The sequence below is a fragment of the Eretmochelys imbricata genome, chromosome 2 (assembly GCF_965152235.1).
Source record: "Eretmochelys imbricata isolate rEreImb1 chromosome 2, rEreImb1.hap1, whole genome shotgun sequence".
Taxonomy (NCBI): Eukaryota; Metazoa; Chordata; order Testudines; family Cheloniidae; genus Eretmochelys; species Eretmochelys imbricata.
Window position 1 is genome coordinate 97,077,481 of NC_135573.1, and position 17,110 is coordinate 97,094,590.

Below are 17,110 nucleotides of genomic sequence, written 5' to 3' on the forward strand. Positions count from 1 at the left end.
TACCGCTTAAGAGCATGTCCACACTGCAGCACGGATACAACCTATAGCTTGTGTAGACATACCCACACCAGTTGTACTCTAGCTAGTTTGCTAAAAACAGCAGTGAGGCTGTGGGAGCACAGGCTGCACCAGCAAGTACATACATAGGGAGGTGCGGGGATGAGGAAGGGGACGCTTGGACACACCTTGCTAAAGCCCGTGCTACTGCATCAGCACTGCTGGTTTTAGCAAGTTAGCTAAAGCACAGCTAGCGTGGGTACATCTACACAAGTGGCAAATCATACCCACAGCTCCAGTGTAGACAAATCCTGACTTAAAAAGCAAAGCATGGAGACTGCCTGAAGGTCTCAGGACAGTAAGGGTCATTAATTATGTTTAATCAAGAAAACAGAAGAGTTTCAAAAAGGCACGCCACCCTAATGGAGGACGACAGCCAATTTGTACCAAAAGATATGAAGCATATTTAGGTCTGTATTGCACTAAGTTACATGAAATTTGAATAATCAGGAACCTCCCACAGATGTCCAAACTCAGTGACGCAAAAAACAATGAGGGAAAATAAAGCAAAAACGACCAGATCTTTATTACTTTTACAATCTATTTTGTAGTAGCGCCGGCAGGCACCAAACTATATTGGAGTCCATTATACTAGATGCTACATAAACAGTAAAATACAGTTCCTCCCTCAAAAAGTTTGCAATCTAATTTGAGCAGTATGCCATAAGAGAATGTGTGTTCATCTACACTGGAATTTTCAGTCATGTTCTAACAAGTGTTAATGACTACATATTAACTAATACAATTGTAATTTCTACCATAGGCACTTCACAAACATTTGTTGCAGGACACGAATATTTGTTCCCAGTTGTGTTCAATTTCACATATAGTTGTGCTAGTTAATACATTTTGAATTTTGTAGTTAATTGACAGTCTAAATAAATCCTATGACAAGCAAAAGGAGGAGGGAGCATAAGAGAAACATAAGATCATGTGGTTAGCTACTGCACAACTTTTTGTTCTCTAATCTATACATCAAATCACTGACAGGAAAGACAGACACTTTGGTATTTTTCCATTCTGAAAGATGAGAATGTTGTTTAACTGCAATAAAACACCGTAGTATTTTCTTTTACATTAAGATCTCTCAGGCAAAACAAAGCAGACAAATAATAGAATAAAAACAAAAAGACTAAAGCTCCAAAAACTGTGGTATACGAGACCCTGATCTTAAGAAGATTTCCTAAGGGAAAGCTTCTGGGATTTTTTCCATTTACCGTTTGGTGTTTTTCGTTTTGTTTTAGTGTTCCTCTGGTCTGGAAGGTTTAAAAGGCAGATAGAACTCTTGTAAAAAATACTTTGAGATATATGTTAGAAATACATTAAAGTTTCAGTTTTCCTGAACCTGGAGGCAAGAATTTGGGCTGATGGAGAGAGCTGGGTTGTGAATTGACACAGGGAAGAATGATTCGTCATTTTATCTTATCTCTACAGTCTGAACCAGATTCTTCAATTGCAATGAACTTCCCATATCTGCTTAGGAAACATACAAAACTGTCCCCTATTTAACACCCTTACATTTTGGCCTGCTCAGGTGACTATTACTTGCTCATCTATTCCACCCTCTACCTTGCTGAATTTTCTTCTCCTTGTGTAACATGACAATGTTGCAGTGTAAGTGTTTTTATGGTAAAGTAATTAACCTCAGCTCAAGACAAACTGTGCTTTAAAAAAAGCTGCAGGTACCTGTAAAATTGGAATGATGGGATAGAGGGCTTCAATAAACTTGTTCCAGGTCAGTGTTGTCATCATCAATCGCCCCTGCAGGAGATACATGAGAATGGCCTTGGCAGCAGAGTTCACCTGCTCAACAACAAAGAATAAAATAATGTAATAAAGAAAAAAGAATTTGTTGATCCCACAGTATGAAATTAAGCTGTGCTTTCTAAAGTAGGTTTTGAAGGAGAAAACACTTGAAATGTAATCAATATGCATTAGAATCTATTACTTGCTAGTTTAGTATGGTCTTCCACACTTGAGCTTAGATTGCAAAAGACCCTTACAGGAGACAACAAAAAGAGGGAACAAGCAAGGAGTTTCTACTCCTTTATACAGTTCATGCAAGGACTTGAAACCCTTAGTCTCAGAGCTCAGAGGGTATATTCCCTCCATTCATCCCAAAAGGGCAAGAGACGGAAGGAGGTGAGGCCATTGTTCATTCCACAGAGCAGGTTGGTTGCACCAAAGGTAACAGGCTCAACCACTCTAAATGATGGTTCAAAACTGAGGCAACTTTGGCATGTAGCCATGAGGGGAGGGACTGCTCTTCCTGAACAATTCCTCTGCAACCAGTACATGTGGCAATGCAAACTCTGCACCACCTCCTATTTCCTCTAGTGGTTAAAGCCACAATTAGACTCTTAAAGTTTTAATGCACTTACAGCTTAGCTACCAAGTGGCTGTTATGGCACTGGACATTCTACTTAAAAAGAAAAAAAAGTTCTGTGAAGAATATGAAAAGATACATGTTACATTCTGACATTTTTTTAGGTTTGTCAAATCCCATTATTCCCTTTTGTCCATAACTTCCCCCCCAATCTTTGATTCATATTCTTTTCAAATTCTAATGACTCTTTCCAAGCACTGAAAGTAGTATTCATTAAGAGAAATTAGTCACTATGAACTCAGACACCTATTGGCCTCTTTCTTACTTTCTTTCAGTCTCTGGCTTTATACAAGAAGTTCTCTTTCCCTTCTTATGTGACTGTACTTCTCTGGAACATTTAATTCTCAATCTCCATGACATACTGTTTTTTCCCCAGAGTGATTTAAAGATAGTTGCATGACCATGTGTCTTTCTTCAAGAAAACAGTCAAAAGTATTATGCCAGCAAAACACTTAATTGACATTTAAATCTTCTCTCTCTCTGTCTCGTGTGTTTTTATATACATACATGTGTTTTTATATACATACAATTTTTTTCTGAATTATTTATGAATAATTAGAGACAGAAATTTAGAAAAAAAATTTCATAGTATTCTTCAGAGAAGAGATATGCACTTTTATTAATCCCTAGACACATTAAGCTCACAACTCAACATCGTATTACTTTGTTTTGAGTTGTCAATAGGACTGTCTGAAGGAAGAGATTCACAAACAATGCAAACACCTGTATTTCACTCACATTTCACAGCACCACTAGCTAAAGCTGGTGATGAATGTGACAAAATGCTATTTTGTCAAAATGTACTTTTCCTGGGAAAGGGTTGTTTTTTATTCATTTCTTGACTCAGATTTTTCCCCAAAATTGTCAGTATCTCTGCCCACATGCACCACCCCTGCAGCTCCCATTGGCGCAGTTCCTGGCCAATGCGAGCTGAGGAGCCAGTGCTCGGGGAAGGGCAGGAGCAATGCACATCCCCCATGGCCGTTTTTCCACTTAGGAGCAGCAGGGACATGTCGCTGCTTCCGGGGAAGCGCACAGAGCCAGGTAGGGAGCCTGCCGGCCCCGCACCAACTGGACTTTTAATGGATATCAGAAATGCCGGTTTTTAGAGCTTTCCAGTTGATAAAGTGCCGGATAACACAGCTTTTACAGTACTTGCTCTTTTAGAAAATACAATATTAAAAAACTCACGCACAAAATGTATATATTCCAACAAAATTTGACTTAAATTTCTTAAAGATATTAATCTTTGAAATAATGCTTTTCAGCAAATTTGCAGCTAAAGAAAGCTGTTAAATGTTGCTTGCATATAGTTTTAAGGGAATCCTTAACCATCAACAGACAACAGTACAAATCCAAATCTGCTAGAAAGTAGGTACAACTACATTGATTTCAACTAGATTTCAATTCATTCACAGCAGTTCTAAATTAGATCCAGGGAATGAATATAAATTATGAACCCAATCCTTCAAACATTTACACATGAAGTTTAACTATAAGCACATGGGAGTTCCTTTTCTTTTAACAGAACTATTCACACGCTTAAATTTAAGCAAACATAGAAGTGTTTGATGAATCAGGACCTAAGATTATTTGCTGTTAATACAAATTCAAAGGGTAACCAACATTTAAAAAAATACTGTCTTTATTCTTCAGAGAATATCCATTGACCCCTTCACTAAACTTTATAGGCACTTCACAGACTTCATTATACTAGTATATAAAGTATTATTTTGCAAATTGATATTTTGCTAGTCAGGATAATAAGATTAAAAACAAAACATATTCTTCTTTAAAATCAATGCACTAGAGGAGGTTTTTATTTAATCATATAAACCAGGTTAATTTCATTTGTATGTTAGTACATGTACAGGAAAGAATCCTTTACTGAACAACTTTATATACAGAGAAGCTGTGTATGTAAGAAACTAAGCAGTGTAATTAATAACTTTATTTCTCGGTTTTATTATTATTTTCTTAGTAAAAGGTACTTTTAACTCTTTTGTTACAATTCCTGAAGTTAAAATTATCTTTCCATCTCTCAATGGAAAACTGAAAACACCACTGAGGATATGAGATGGATCATTCCTTCATGCATAAATGTCAACCCATAAGATTTTTTTTAACATTATACCTCATTTTGGGACTCCTGGAGGCCAAATGTACAGATTTCATATAAAACTTTTGGATGAAGAAGAAAGTGAACTCCATGACAAATAGAAGACACAGGTTTTGTGACATTATGGATACCCAAACATTCCTAGAACAAAAAAAGTAAATGGTTAATTTCAAAATTCAAGGAAGTTCCTATTTCTATACCATTTCTTGCAGATGCTATTTCTTACTTTGTGTGTTCCAGGTATAAGGACATGAGCATACTATGCTAAAATGGCCCCAATTGCCATGCAAAGTATAAGCATTCAGGAGCTACAGAATAGACGTTGGTGCTACTGTTGCTCCATAAATTTATATGGCAATACAAATATTTTATTCTTGACAGGCTGTTGCTATCTCCCTTTCCTGCTGTGACAACTTGATACCGCAATTCTCATTTGAGGTTACTGGGCATTTCCTGACCATTTCAGAGGACCACAGTCCCTGAAAGTGGAGCACTATGGAAGTAGACACCTTTGCCTCTTGACTGAGAATCCCAAGCAAAGTAGGCTGTAGACACTGATCCTTCATGAACTCTTTTCAAAGGCTGAATGGCATTTCAACCTTCTGGAATGGGCCATGTGAAATTCCTAAATATAAAACTACAGGGTGGGGGGGTTACTAAAAGAAGATTTAGTAAAAAGAATCAGATAAACTAAATATGCGATATGCATCACACCCAGTATGCATATATTTTCCCAAACTCTGCAAAAGCTAGATTAGACAAATATAATCCGCGTATCAGAAAACATGGCGGGGAGGGGGAGAGAGGAGACAGACCAAGGAAGAAATTCTGGCTCTTCTGAAGTCAATGGAGTACTACCATTGACTACAATAGGAACAGAATTTCACCAAAATTCCTTAAAGGTGCCCTACAAAAGGAAAAAATAGACTACTACTCTTTAAAATATAGAGCATGACCTGGAGAAAAGTTTTTGTTCTTTTGTTGTTTGTATCAAAAAATTAGTTCTTGTCTACCCTAGATGATGGATAAGTGGAGAATTAGTAGGATTACGACATCACAGATACTATGAAAGTGAAAATCAAAAACGTTTGAGAAGCTACCTGATTTTATTCAAACTCCTTAAACTTTTGTTTTTTTGTGAATATATATTTAATGCAAACATTCAGGACAGGTACTGAAGTGTGAAATGTGATTTAAAATAGTAGTTTGAAACTTATTTGTATTGTGGTAATGCGTAGGTGCATAAGTTACAGACGAGGACCACAGTGTGCTAGGCACTGTGCAAAGGGAAGACAAAGGCAGAAACTGGGGGGGGGGGGGGTTATTTGCTTCTAGAGGATTTCCATCTGTTTACAAGTACAATGATGTTTGATTTTAACTGCTGTCTGTGAAACTCAACTAGCGTTCTTTCTATCTTATGCATCAGCCCCAGTAACACATATATTATAAGTTAAATTAGCCACTCAGTGACACGCATGTACAACCAATGCCTTCAGTTGGATTGCACAAATATAAATAATTGAAACTTAGTAAACAGTTCTGTTCATAGAGAAAAAGAATCCATAGTTCTCTCTGCCCATAGTTTTGTTCTTTTGGAAGAGTTAACGTTTAGACAGAATTGTAAAAAGCAGTAAAAATGAACAAATAAAGTGAACTAAAGTGAACAAATACAACTCTGAATGCAAGCAGGGAGTAAGCTTTTAGGTAAGAAGTTGCCATTTCTACTTAGTCACTTTTCAGAATACAGCTGTGTTTTAAGGAACTCACAACTCTATCCCTTTGGCTAAAGGATGAGAAACTCCTTATCAATCCACATGTATGAGTCATCTATAACATTTCCACAGAAAAATGAAGAGAAGATTTAATATTCCCGATATTTTTAAAGTCAAAATTAGGTACATACACAAAAAAGTTGACTAGTCTTAAATTAAACACTTTAAACAGGTGTTTAAGTCAGAGACAAAAAGGGACACAAAGCAATTTATGTTATTTTTTCAGGTCATCTATTAGTTTAAAGAGATTCTTCATCAATTACTTGAATATAGATTCACAAAATATGTTTGTATATTTATTAATACTTTCAGTAAACTTTTTCTATAAATGAACCTTTCCTAGAAGAGCAGTCAACTCAAATGACATTGCACTAACGCACAAGGACTAAGAAGGGAAAATGACCAGAAACAAAAGTGAACCTAGCCAGTCTAGTTTCAGTGTCCAAGCTAATTAGACTGCATAACTCATTTGTGATCTAAAATTAATTTAAATATCACACTTTAATCTGTTATAAGGGAGGTAAAATTAATGACATGCAGGATATTGAGAGGGTATTTGGAAAAAAGCTGAACACATTGTTTGGATTTATCACACAATATGAATCCCAGACTCTATTAACCCCTGCCACTATATCTAGTACGATCTATAGCCAAACCAGTTCAGCTTCACTCTTTTACAAATAAAACATCAATCTTCAAGTCCAGACCAACATATAGCAGACTGGAAACAGACTAAACTGTAAAATCACAGATAAATGACAAAAAAAATAATCCACATTTTCTTCAAAGAAAACATGATAAAACCCATATGTAGCTCTAACCTTAACAATTTCCAGACAGCAATGGTAAGCTTCAGTTTTTATATTCAGCAGAGGATGGGACAACAGATGGAGAAGCACCTTCTGACTCTCTGCCTGCAGCAATTGGTTAGCCTGGGCAGACTTCCAGCTACAAGTGGAAACAGTTAAATATCCAAGATAAATTAGCGGCTATACTGTTTGTTGTACCACATTGATAAACATGCTTGTTTTACAGAGTAAGACATGGAGGACTTCTGCAAAATTTATGATGATGTCCAGTGTACTGCAGGGCACACAGGCAACATTCTTTCTAAAGTACAGACAGTCATCATCTTGAAGAGGAAATGACTCAATATAGAGTTCAGAGGTCATTTTGAATTCTCCTCCAATGTTGTAAAACTGCAACTTATAATACTGATATTCACTTCTGTACATTTCACTTAAGTTTTCCTTGATGTAATGTGGCACTATAGATGATCAGAGTAGTAATCCTGGTTGGGGAGTTTGAAAAATGTATAAATGCTGTGACATTTTTCACATTTTAGTCATCATGTTTAAGTTGTATAAATCTGGCACATGATCAAAACAACATACACATAAGTGAGCCAACATAACTAAAACCACAAAGTCTTATCTCAAGACTGCAATGGATACTGAAAAAAGGAGCACAACTTTAAGTGATTGCTTAGCACTAATTGGTATGGTAAATCCACTTGCAGTAATAAATATTTAACAGATCAATTACTTGAATATAGACTCAAAAATATGTTTGTGTCTTTATTAATACTTTCAGTAAACTTTTTCTATAAGTGAACCTTTCCTGGAAGAGCTATCAGCTCAAATGACATTGCACTAATGCACAAGGACCAAGAAGTGAAAATGACCAGAAACAAAAGTGAACCTGGCCAGTCTATAATTCCATTTCCACGAAGCATATCTCAAAATTGCAATGGATACTGAAAAAAGGAGCACAACTTTTTTAAGTGATTGCTTAGCACTAATAGGCAGTGGCAAATCCACTTGCAGTAATAAATGTTTATCAGATATACCTAATTAGCAGCAGAAAATAGAGGAGTCGAATTCACATTTTCTGACAGGCAGCATGAATAGAAATGTCTCTTCGGACTATGAAATTTGTTGTTTCCTGCCTTTATAACTTGCTCACAATTCTCAGAAACCACAGCCTTCCAAAGAAACTATGTATATTAAAATGAAAAGAATCATGGGGGGAGGGTGAACCTGGGCTCAGGGTGGCTAGCCCCCAGCCCAGCCCACCCCTTCTACTCAAAGCCCTGCCCATCCCACCCTGCTATCCCCTGACAGAACCCTCCACAGCCACGGGCCGCCAGAATGCCCCGAGCCCCAGGTGAGCTGCAGAGATCCCCTCCAAGCCCCAGAGCACCGGGTGGATGAGCAGGCAGCATGCCCCTGCACAATCCCCGGCATGCTAGGCAGGCGGGTGGCACGCTCTCTCCCCCCACAAACCCCGGAGCACTGAGCGACATGCCTCCCCGCACACAAGCCCCGGAGCGCTGAGAGGCACCCTCCGCGCCCCCCCCCCCCCCCACACACACAAGCCCCGGAGCGCTGAGAGGCACCCTCCGCGCCCCCCCCTCCCCCCCACACACAAGCCCCGGAGCGCTGAGCAGGTGGGCGGCACGCTCCCCCACACACAAGCCCCAGAGTGCTGAGCAGGTGGGCGACACACTCCCCAGCACACAAACCCCGGAGCGCTCAGCGGGATGCACGGCCCCCAGCACCAGTGCACCGAGCGGGTAACACAGCTCCCCCACCCAGCCCCAGAGTGCCGGGAGGCGTGGCGTGCTCCTAACCCCCACCCCAAAACACCAGGCAGGCAGCGCAAGCACCAGCTCCCATCGCCCGGAGTCCCTGGCCGCAGGCTGGCACCAGCCCCAGCCCAGGGCTCCGGCCATGGGGGAGAGCCGCAGAGCACCAACAGGAAGCAGGAGATGGTCTGGGGGTGGAGCATGGGCGGGACCACAAAAGGCTCTTTGGTGAGGCACAGCATCCCCCAGTCTTTGATACCCACTGGCCACGAAAAGAATTTTGAAGTATAATTAGCTTAAATTTGAATTTCATACCAAGGCTACAATGCAGAATCTCCTTTTCAGGAACCACAGACTAGCAGAAAGTATTTACCTATTGTACGCTTTAAAAAGATATTTGGTAAGTAAGCTCCCATTGGAATTTACAACATAAGAAAGAGTTCTCTCTAGAAATTACGCTAGCAGAACAACTGCAGTTAAAAAAAATATATATATCTCTGGAAAATATCCAAAATTGGGATCAGATCAGAAGTCAGTCAAAAGGGGAAGGAGGGACAACAACCCAGGAGATACTGTTTACCAGAAAGGTTTTAAGGGCCACTCCCCAAAATCCTCATTATCACATTTAAGCTTCAAAGGCAAAATTATGCCAAGTTGTCCTTAAACAAGTCTCCTTGAAAAGTTACTTTCTAATCTGTTTTCAAGAAATGTCAGAGTTAAAATGGTGGCTTCGACCTTCAAATACATTTGAGATGCTTTTTTTTTTAAAAAAAAAAAAAATCCTAATGCTCTCTCTCTTTTTTTAACTAGTTTAGTGACAAAACTTTGCACATCTCTTTTCTTTTAAGATATGCTTGGATAAATTAAGGATGGGAACAAGACCATAATCTAGAACGAGTAAAGAGTCCACACTTCACCTGCAACATATGGGACACAGTTCTTCTATACAAAGAAAACAGTAATAATTTAAAGTAATAATTTATTTACATATTCAAGCAAACACGGATGATTTCCTGAAGTAATGGAAAGTGCTGATGATAAGGAAGACTATTTAGGGCCTGATCTGCCAATTCCACTAATTCAAAGAAATGTTTTTCTCCCTAAAAAATAAAAAATAAAAGGCAATTATTAATGTTAATTTAAAAAATAAGCTACTTCTGTACATTCTGAGGACTAGAAAATTTGGTGGTATCCACCAATTACATCTTGCCAGACTCAGTCTCTCTCTGCAATGAAAACAACACTATTCCATGTGGTTAACCAGGATAACAAATTACAGTTACTATTAAATACTTTTAAAACAAATTACAACAATGTGATCAATTGTCCATGTTAGCGAGTACAAATGCCTACATTTATGGCTTGATCTTGTGGGCTGCTAAATAACTCAGAGGTGCTGAACTTCCTCAGTTCCCGTTAACTTCAATACGAACTGAGGGTGCCCATCATTTTGCAGCATTAAGACCATAACACCTCAGAGCATCTCAAAATATTCCTAAGCCCTTAATATTTAAGCCATTTTAATAATGAAGTACTCCCTTCAAGACTACAGTAAAGATCAATAAGTGTTTTCTTAACTAGGGTCTATAAAGTATAACAATATTAATCCAGATTATCTGTACTAGAACTAGCTTTATGAATCTCATCAAAACATAAAATATTATGTTTTTGTACATCTGTTAAGGCTAACCCTTCAGAGTTAGGTATTAAATATAAATGATTTAAACTTTAATTTTAAGAGCTAGTTAAGTTGAATGTTAAGTACAAGGACATAAATTCAGTTTCTGAATCTGTGTATGTAACTGATGAATGAACTCAGAATTCTAACTACATGATGATACTTCTGTCCAGAAATAACATTACACTTCTTTGGGACTGTGCCTGATGTAGCTTCTCTCTATTGGCTTTATTAATGGAACAAGGAATGTAGTAGTCTGTACAAACAGGAACAACTTTACACTGTGTAATGGAAGAAGATAGGTTAGTACCACACTGAAATCATTTAACACTATAAAACACATTATTCCTTGTCTCCTTGTTAAGGACTTCAGAGTACCTAACAGAGTAAATGTCCATGAAACACATGAAGACAATAAGGATCTCTCTCTCAAGATTCATCGCATAATGAGTGTCCAAAGGTCTTTACCTTGTTGGTAGTGCCATCTTATTTGGACTGCTTGGAATATAAAATGTTCTAAGTCATTTCAAGTAGTGCATAATTACTTTACAGCATTTTTTCCTTAAAATATACTACTAATTACTTTCAGACCTTTCTGGTTATAAATTCACACAGCAATACCCCTATTTTTAACTCCTGCATGTGCCAGATTTTCTCAACTTTGTGGTTGATATTAAGTGAAACTGATTTCTGACATGAGGGTAACAAAGTACACATATCAACAAAAAACAATGAATATTCTCACACCTAAATATTTTGGTCTCTAGTTTTTTGTTCGTTTTTAATTTTCAAACAGCTTTTCAATATAGTTTTTGTACCAGAATCCAATACCTCCTTACGGACATCCATCATAAAGTTACAGGTGCAGTCAATTGAATAGACAGCCTCTGCAGCTTGTTTATAAATACTGTAGTTCTCAGAATTCATCTGCTCCAAATAGGCTGCAACAGATTCATGAATACTTGGATATTCCAAGGAGAAGGGCATGTCCACGGAAAGAAGAAATAAAGCAGTCACCAAGCTCTCTGGTAACACTTTGCTAGCCTTGAGAAAAATTGAGGGGGAGGAAAAAAGGAAAAAATTAGTATAAACATTAGCTATTAAATTCAGCTTTTGAATTATTTAACAAGTGCAACCCTCAATGCTGCTATTTAGTATTTAAAAAAAAATCTGAAAACTGACTTCAGGATTCTACAAATTTGAACAGATGGAGACCTTTTAGGAAAAACTGAGGGGAGCCTAAAGCCTTTTGGTATAAAATATATATATATGCATAGTCCAGCCCTGGGATTGGACCCTCCGCTAATTTGTTAAATTGTCTCTAATGAGTAACCACCAGATGGTAACACAGACTCAATTATTTCTGTAGCCTCTTGCCCTTTATAATGTTATCATTACAGGTATCTTTATAATCCCTAAAATACTTGCAGCTTTACAACTGTATGGTGTTGCAACATATTACCAGATGAGAACTTGCTCTAATTGTAATAAGTGGTCACTCAGCTCAAATTAGTAATTCAGAGTCTGACAGCTATATTGCTCAACTCCTGTCCACATACAAGATAAAAAAATAAACAAAAAAACCGTTTGCTGAACTCAAAATGATAGTAATGAAAATAGTGTTTACACAAAAATTGATATATCTACAATTTTTAGGGACTAGAGAGAAGGCATATACATTAAACAGTACAATACAATTCATGGTAAATCATATTTGTATCAGTTAAATGATCCTCCTAGACAATGAATGTTAAGCTGCAAAACTTCTGAAAAAAAACAAAGTTACACTGCAGAGCAAAGCAGTGAAAAATTGTTTAAATACAGACAAGTCATTAAATATAAACTAAAAACTCCCAGGGTTTCTAAAGATTCCATTCCTAAATAGAGCTCCAATTTTTTAGACTGCCTACAGTTTATAGATAATTGCAGGGCTGTTTATCATGATGTAATAATTCTTTTCAAACAGTAAAAGAATAAGGTTACTGCAAAATATAAGGTATTATCATGGCACATAATGGTCCAGGCATCAGACAAAAGTTCAAGTGCCTTAATACATAGAGCAAGTAAAGCAAAAATAATTCTATCTGAACAGCGTTCAATTTGCTATTAACAAGCAGAGGGCAGCATAGCCTCGCAAACCACACAACTCTTGGAACAGCTTGAAAAACACGGCAGTGATAAAATTATGCTTTTGTATAAGTATCCTTTTAAAAGGCTTACCCAGTTAATCAATCTAAGCAAATAAACCTTCTCTAAGCTAATCACACAATTAGAACAATTAATATCTGTTTCCTGCATAACCTAATCTACTGATCTAATACGATTCCAGGTATGGTATTTGGAAATAATTAATCTATAATGAATGCACAGTGCTAGTGGCAGTCACGATGAATTAAAGAACCTTCAAGAGTAAGTACTATTTACGTGATAATGCTGCTCCACCCAACATTCCAATGGCCAACTCCCACCAGAGAGTCTTCTTGCCCGAAGCCACTTGCTCCTGCTCACCGTTATACAGAGCAGGACCTCTACTGCTCATCTTAGACATTCATGAACATACTGCTCATGAAAGTACATCATGACTCAAAGTGAAATGTGACACTTTCATGCCTCTTCCTAGCCTTCCAACACACCCACCCACACTTGTGTTCTCATTCCAGGAGCTGAGAGGAAGGAAGTCCTTGGGCTCTATAAAAAAAAAAAAAATGTGAAAAAAGTTCACCAAAAAAAAATTCTATCTTTAGCAGAAATTGAAAACTGCAACAGATCTTAGCCAAAGGCCTGTACAAGCTTAAAAACTGAAGACTGTGGAGGTGGCTACTCTATTCCATTATCCTACGATCTCAGCAATTCACCAGGTTTCCTTTCTTGCCAACAAAGCTTTGTTACCAGCACCAACAACCAAACTCATCTTAGGAAAGAACCTCTTTGTACTCTCCTAGTATTCAAAGACAAAACAAGACTACTTTTTAAAATCAGTAAAAACATTAACAATATTCAGTTCATTACTAACTTTGTTTCCCCCTCACCTTTTCTACAGGGAGAAGCGTTTGCAACAGTCGCATGCTGAAAAGTGAAATGCTAATAAATGCCATTCTGTGGTGCACTAACATCAGCTCAGGCTGCTCTGAGCTGATGTTACTTTTGTGGTAAGATATGGTTTCTCCAAGTGAACCCAGGACCATAAGCAGCTTATCTTTCTGCAAGAGAAAACAAAAGATACAATATAAATTCCTATCAACAGAAAGCATCATCACCAATCATTCTCTCTTATTGCAGGACCTTTACAAGAACAAAAGTGAAATATTTATATAAGGAGTACAACTAAGCAAAGTGTCAACATTCTACTATTATTCTTTTCCAGAAATATAACACAAGTTGAACTGTATTTTAGCATTTACACAGAAATGGGCTGAAAAGTTCTAGAACATTTAGAGATTCTGAACACTAGTTTCGGGATTTGGAGTTTTGGGTTTTTTTTTATTTTTTAAGAAAAGAATCTAATTAGTATTTCCCCCATCTTGTTTTAATCTTCTATCACTCTGTAATATTTGCATAAATACATTTTAAAGTCTGTTTCAATACTAGAAACATTGGGATCTAATTTAAACCTGTGAATATCTACTTTATCCTAGTAAGTAAAAAAGAGAGTCTTGAGAACATCAAAACTTTCTGTTATGTCTACTGGCCCTAACAGGAAACAATAAGAGATTTCAGGAACTGCTTAGAAGTATAGCGCAGAAAATGAATGGATACAATCACTGGTGAATGGAGATCAGATGAAATCAGCTCTTTGGATGTTGAGAGAGCGAGGAATGGATTGAATTGTGAACCGTTAGTAAAGCTTGGTTTGCTAGAATCTGGAAAGTAGGAACGATATCTGATACCTAGCTATATAATTCATTTTATTCTTCACTACTCACAGTGCTGGATTAAGAAGGTGGTGGTTATTGTAAACATGAAAGCTGCTGATCAATTCTGAAAATTAGTAAATTAGTGCTAAGCAATTAACAAATACTGTATAAATCTGAGTCAACATGCCCAAAGTGCAAGGAAATGTGTAGGAAACAAGTAATTGAACCGAACAATAATTCTTCTAAAGTAAACACTGTCCACAGTTATTATATAGCCAGATGAAAAGGATTCCTACTCATCTGAAAAAATACAGAAAATTTATTTCTCCTCAGCTCACTAATACAGTAGCTTGACTTCCTGGTTTAGGAACATGAGAAGGGTATATTAACTCAGTGGTAGAATCAAGCTTTATTACTCCTAAAAAACAGTCGCATCCCTGCTAGTGATACAAATAGTTGAGCCTGTGACCATTCATAGTATCAGGCCCCCTATTTCCCAATCAATTAGATTTACATTACTGACTTGGAAGAGGAAAACAGCACACTAATTAAATCCACATCACAAAAAATTGGGAAGCATTCCAAACAGCAATGAGAACAGAAATACAAAAAACAAAACGAAACAAAAAAGACAGAACAGAAACATGGGTAGAGGACAAAAGTAGGCACTGAAGCATCTCCTCCTAGTTCTTGAAGGGATTACCGAAGTCAATTTTCTCCTCTAGAGAATCTGAAATAAGAAAAAAATAGGATCCCTTTTCGCAGGGCTGTCAAGCTGTGACCAGAACAAGGAAAATACAGAAGACCAAGTGCCCATGAAACTTTTAAGCATTTCTGGTTCATAATTTTTTTCCCCAGGTCAGTTAGGCAGTGACTTTGGAGGGTTGTTGCCTTCCTCTGCACATGAGAGAGTGGGTCACTTACCAGGACTGTCTGTGTATATCTCATTTAATCATTTCCCCGCCATTGCAAGGCCTCTAGCACTGGTGCATGTTAATCCCTCCTATTCTCTCCCTGTGGGTCTCATTTACTTCAGTCTCATTTCTGCTTTTGGGTTTAATGCGCAGGTGCTGGATAGTGCTGGCAGCCTGTGACATACAGGAAGTCAAACTAAATGATCTAGTGGTCCCTTCTGGCCTTAAACTTTTATGACTTCAATATTTCTAGTAGAGGAGGAGTATACATATCAAAGTTTAAAATAAGAGGAACATGCCAGCAATATCAACTTTTTGTAATTATTGGACTGTTTAAATGTTTGAAAAAGGGGAGTTCAGTAGAATTGGCTATCCTCCAGTACAGAAAATGCCTGATGTCTACAGCAAAGGCAAACTGTTAAATACCATTGACCAAAGTCTAAAGATAAGAAACTTTCCAGACTCACCAACTCTAACCCAAAGAGGCTGTTGTCCTCCCAAACATCTTCAGATACTGCATCACCAATAAGAAGCACATCTTCAGCAAGTAATTCAAGAATGTGCATTGTCACTCTACTATTGCCTATGAATGCAAATGTGAAAGATGTTACAGCAGTTCAGTTGTAAACAGTGTATAAATGATTTAATGTTAGTAGAACAGCCCCTTTTCAGCCAGGGAATACTTTAACTCTGAACATCTGTAAAATTAATTTTCTTGTGCATTCATGCTACTTAGTTAGCATCAATTGTCACCACTGCAACATCCAGCAATAGCTTTGAATCACGTCTACTTTTTCTTTGTTTTCTGGAAAGAACATTTTGACAGTTAATGCACTAGAGAGCTCACTATTCACCAAAAGGCACCCCCCCACACACAGTTCAGATCTTGACACGGTTTCATTCTTTGTACTACAGACAGCTCTTCATATGCTAGTTGATGACACTGACTACTTAAAGCCAGCCACTCACATTTCTTGTGAGGAAAAAGTCACATTCCACCCTGGATTCTTTAACTACCCTGAATTCACAAGGGTCAGCTTATTGAAATGATAAATTCCTTCTTCTAGTTACAGCAACACCATTTCTAGTGTATTATTGTGCCTGCTGTTAGCATTTTTATAAGCCCAGTGAAGACACAGACGTTGCATTGCTAACCTTGGGTGAACTCCTAAATGACAACTAGAGAATAGTTCCTTAGAGAAGACACTCCTGGAAAAAAAGGCTAATGTATATTTACCATGGACAGGAATTTTGCCAAATAAATTCAGTTGGCTATATGAGGATGTTTACGTATAAAGTTGTGTAGTATTGCAGACACATTTTACCACTTCTGTGGATATGATGTTATTTGATTGATCTTTCTAGCTCAGGGATAAATCTGCCTGAAACATCCCACCTGAATAGGCAGGAGAGAAAGTTATCTCCCCATTTTTGGTGGTTTTGTTTTCAACATAGGATGCATGTTTCCACACTAGCCTATGTACTAAGATAGCAGCTCCCTACCTTTTGTCAAAGGCTGGTAGATGGATAATCCTGCTATGCCCTTTCCTGGCATCCCAAGCTACAGTCACAGACTTCTTTATTTTTTTTGGTCCATTTTCTTTCTCCTGTTCTTTTACAATCTGGGATCTTTTGCCTTGTCATTCCCACCCCCTACTCCTTTTTTCGACTTCTTTTTTACTCTTTCATTTTGTAAGTTCCTTTTCTTGGTCCCCATTAACCAGAAGGTTACATTCTGCTTAA

General features: G+C 37.6%; 1 protein-coding gene across 7 annotated transcripts in view; it reads right to left on the reverse strand.

The window, feature by feature from the left end:
* Window positions 1-17,110, reverse strand: part of RTTN (rotatin) — a 149,992-nt gene that overhangs the window by 112,403 nt on the left and 20,479 nt on the right. For 6 of the 7 annotated variants that reach the window (XR_013345173.1, XM_077810486.1, XM_077810485.1 and 3 more), the window contains 7 exons: window positions 15,835-15,950; window positions 13,629-13,799; window positions 11,431-11,643; window positions 9,909-10,021; window positions 7,156-7,282; window positions 4,578-4,703; window positions 1,744-1,860 (listed from right to left, as the gene is read on the reverse strand). Coding sequence is in view for 6 of the 7 variants with exons in the window: in XM_077810486.1 (XP_077666612.1) it covers window positions 1,744-1,860; window positions 4,578-4,703; window positions 7,156-7,282; window positions 9,909-10,021; window positions 11,431-11,643; window positions 13,629-13,799; window positions 15,835-15,950 (983 nt within the window). In the remaining variant the exon portion in view is untranslated. Of the gene's footprint in view, window positions 1-1,743; window positions 1,861-2,438; window positions 2,456-4,577; window positions 4,704-7,155; window positions 7,283-9,908; window positions 10,022-11,430; window positions 11,644-13,628; window positions 13,800-15,834; window positions 15,951-17,110 lie in introns of those variants that run through there. The other variant, XM_077810490.1, reaches the window with a different exon arrangement.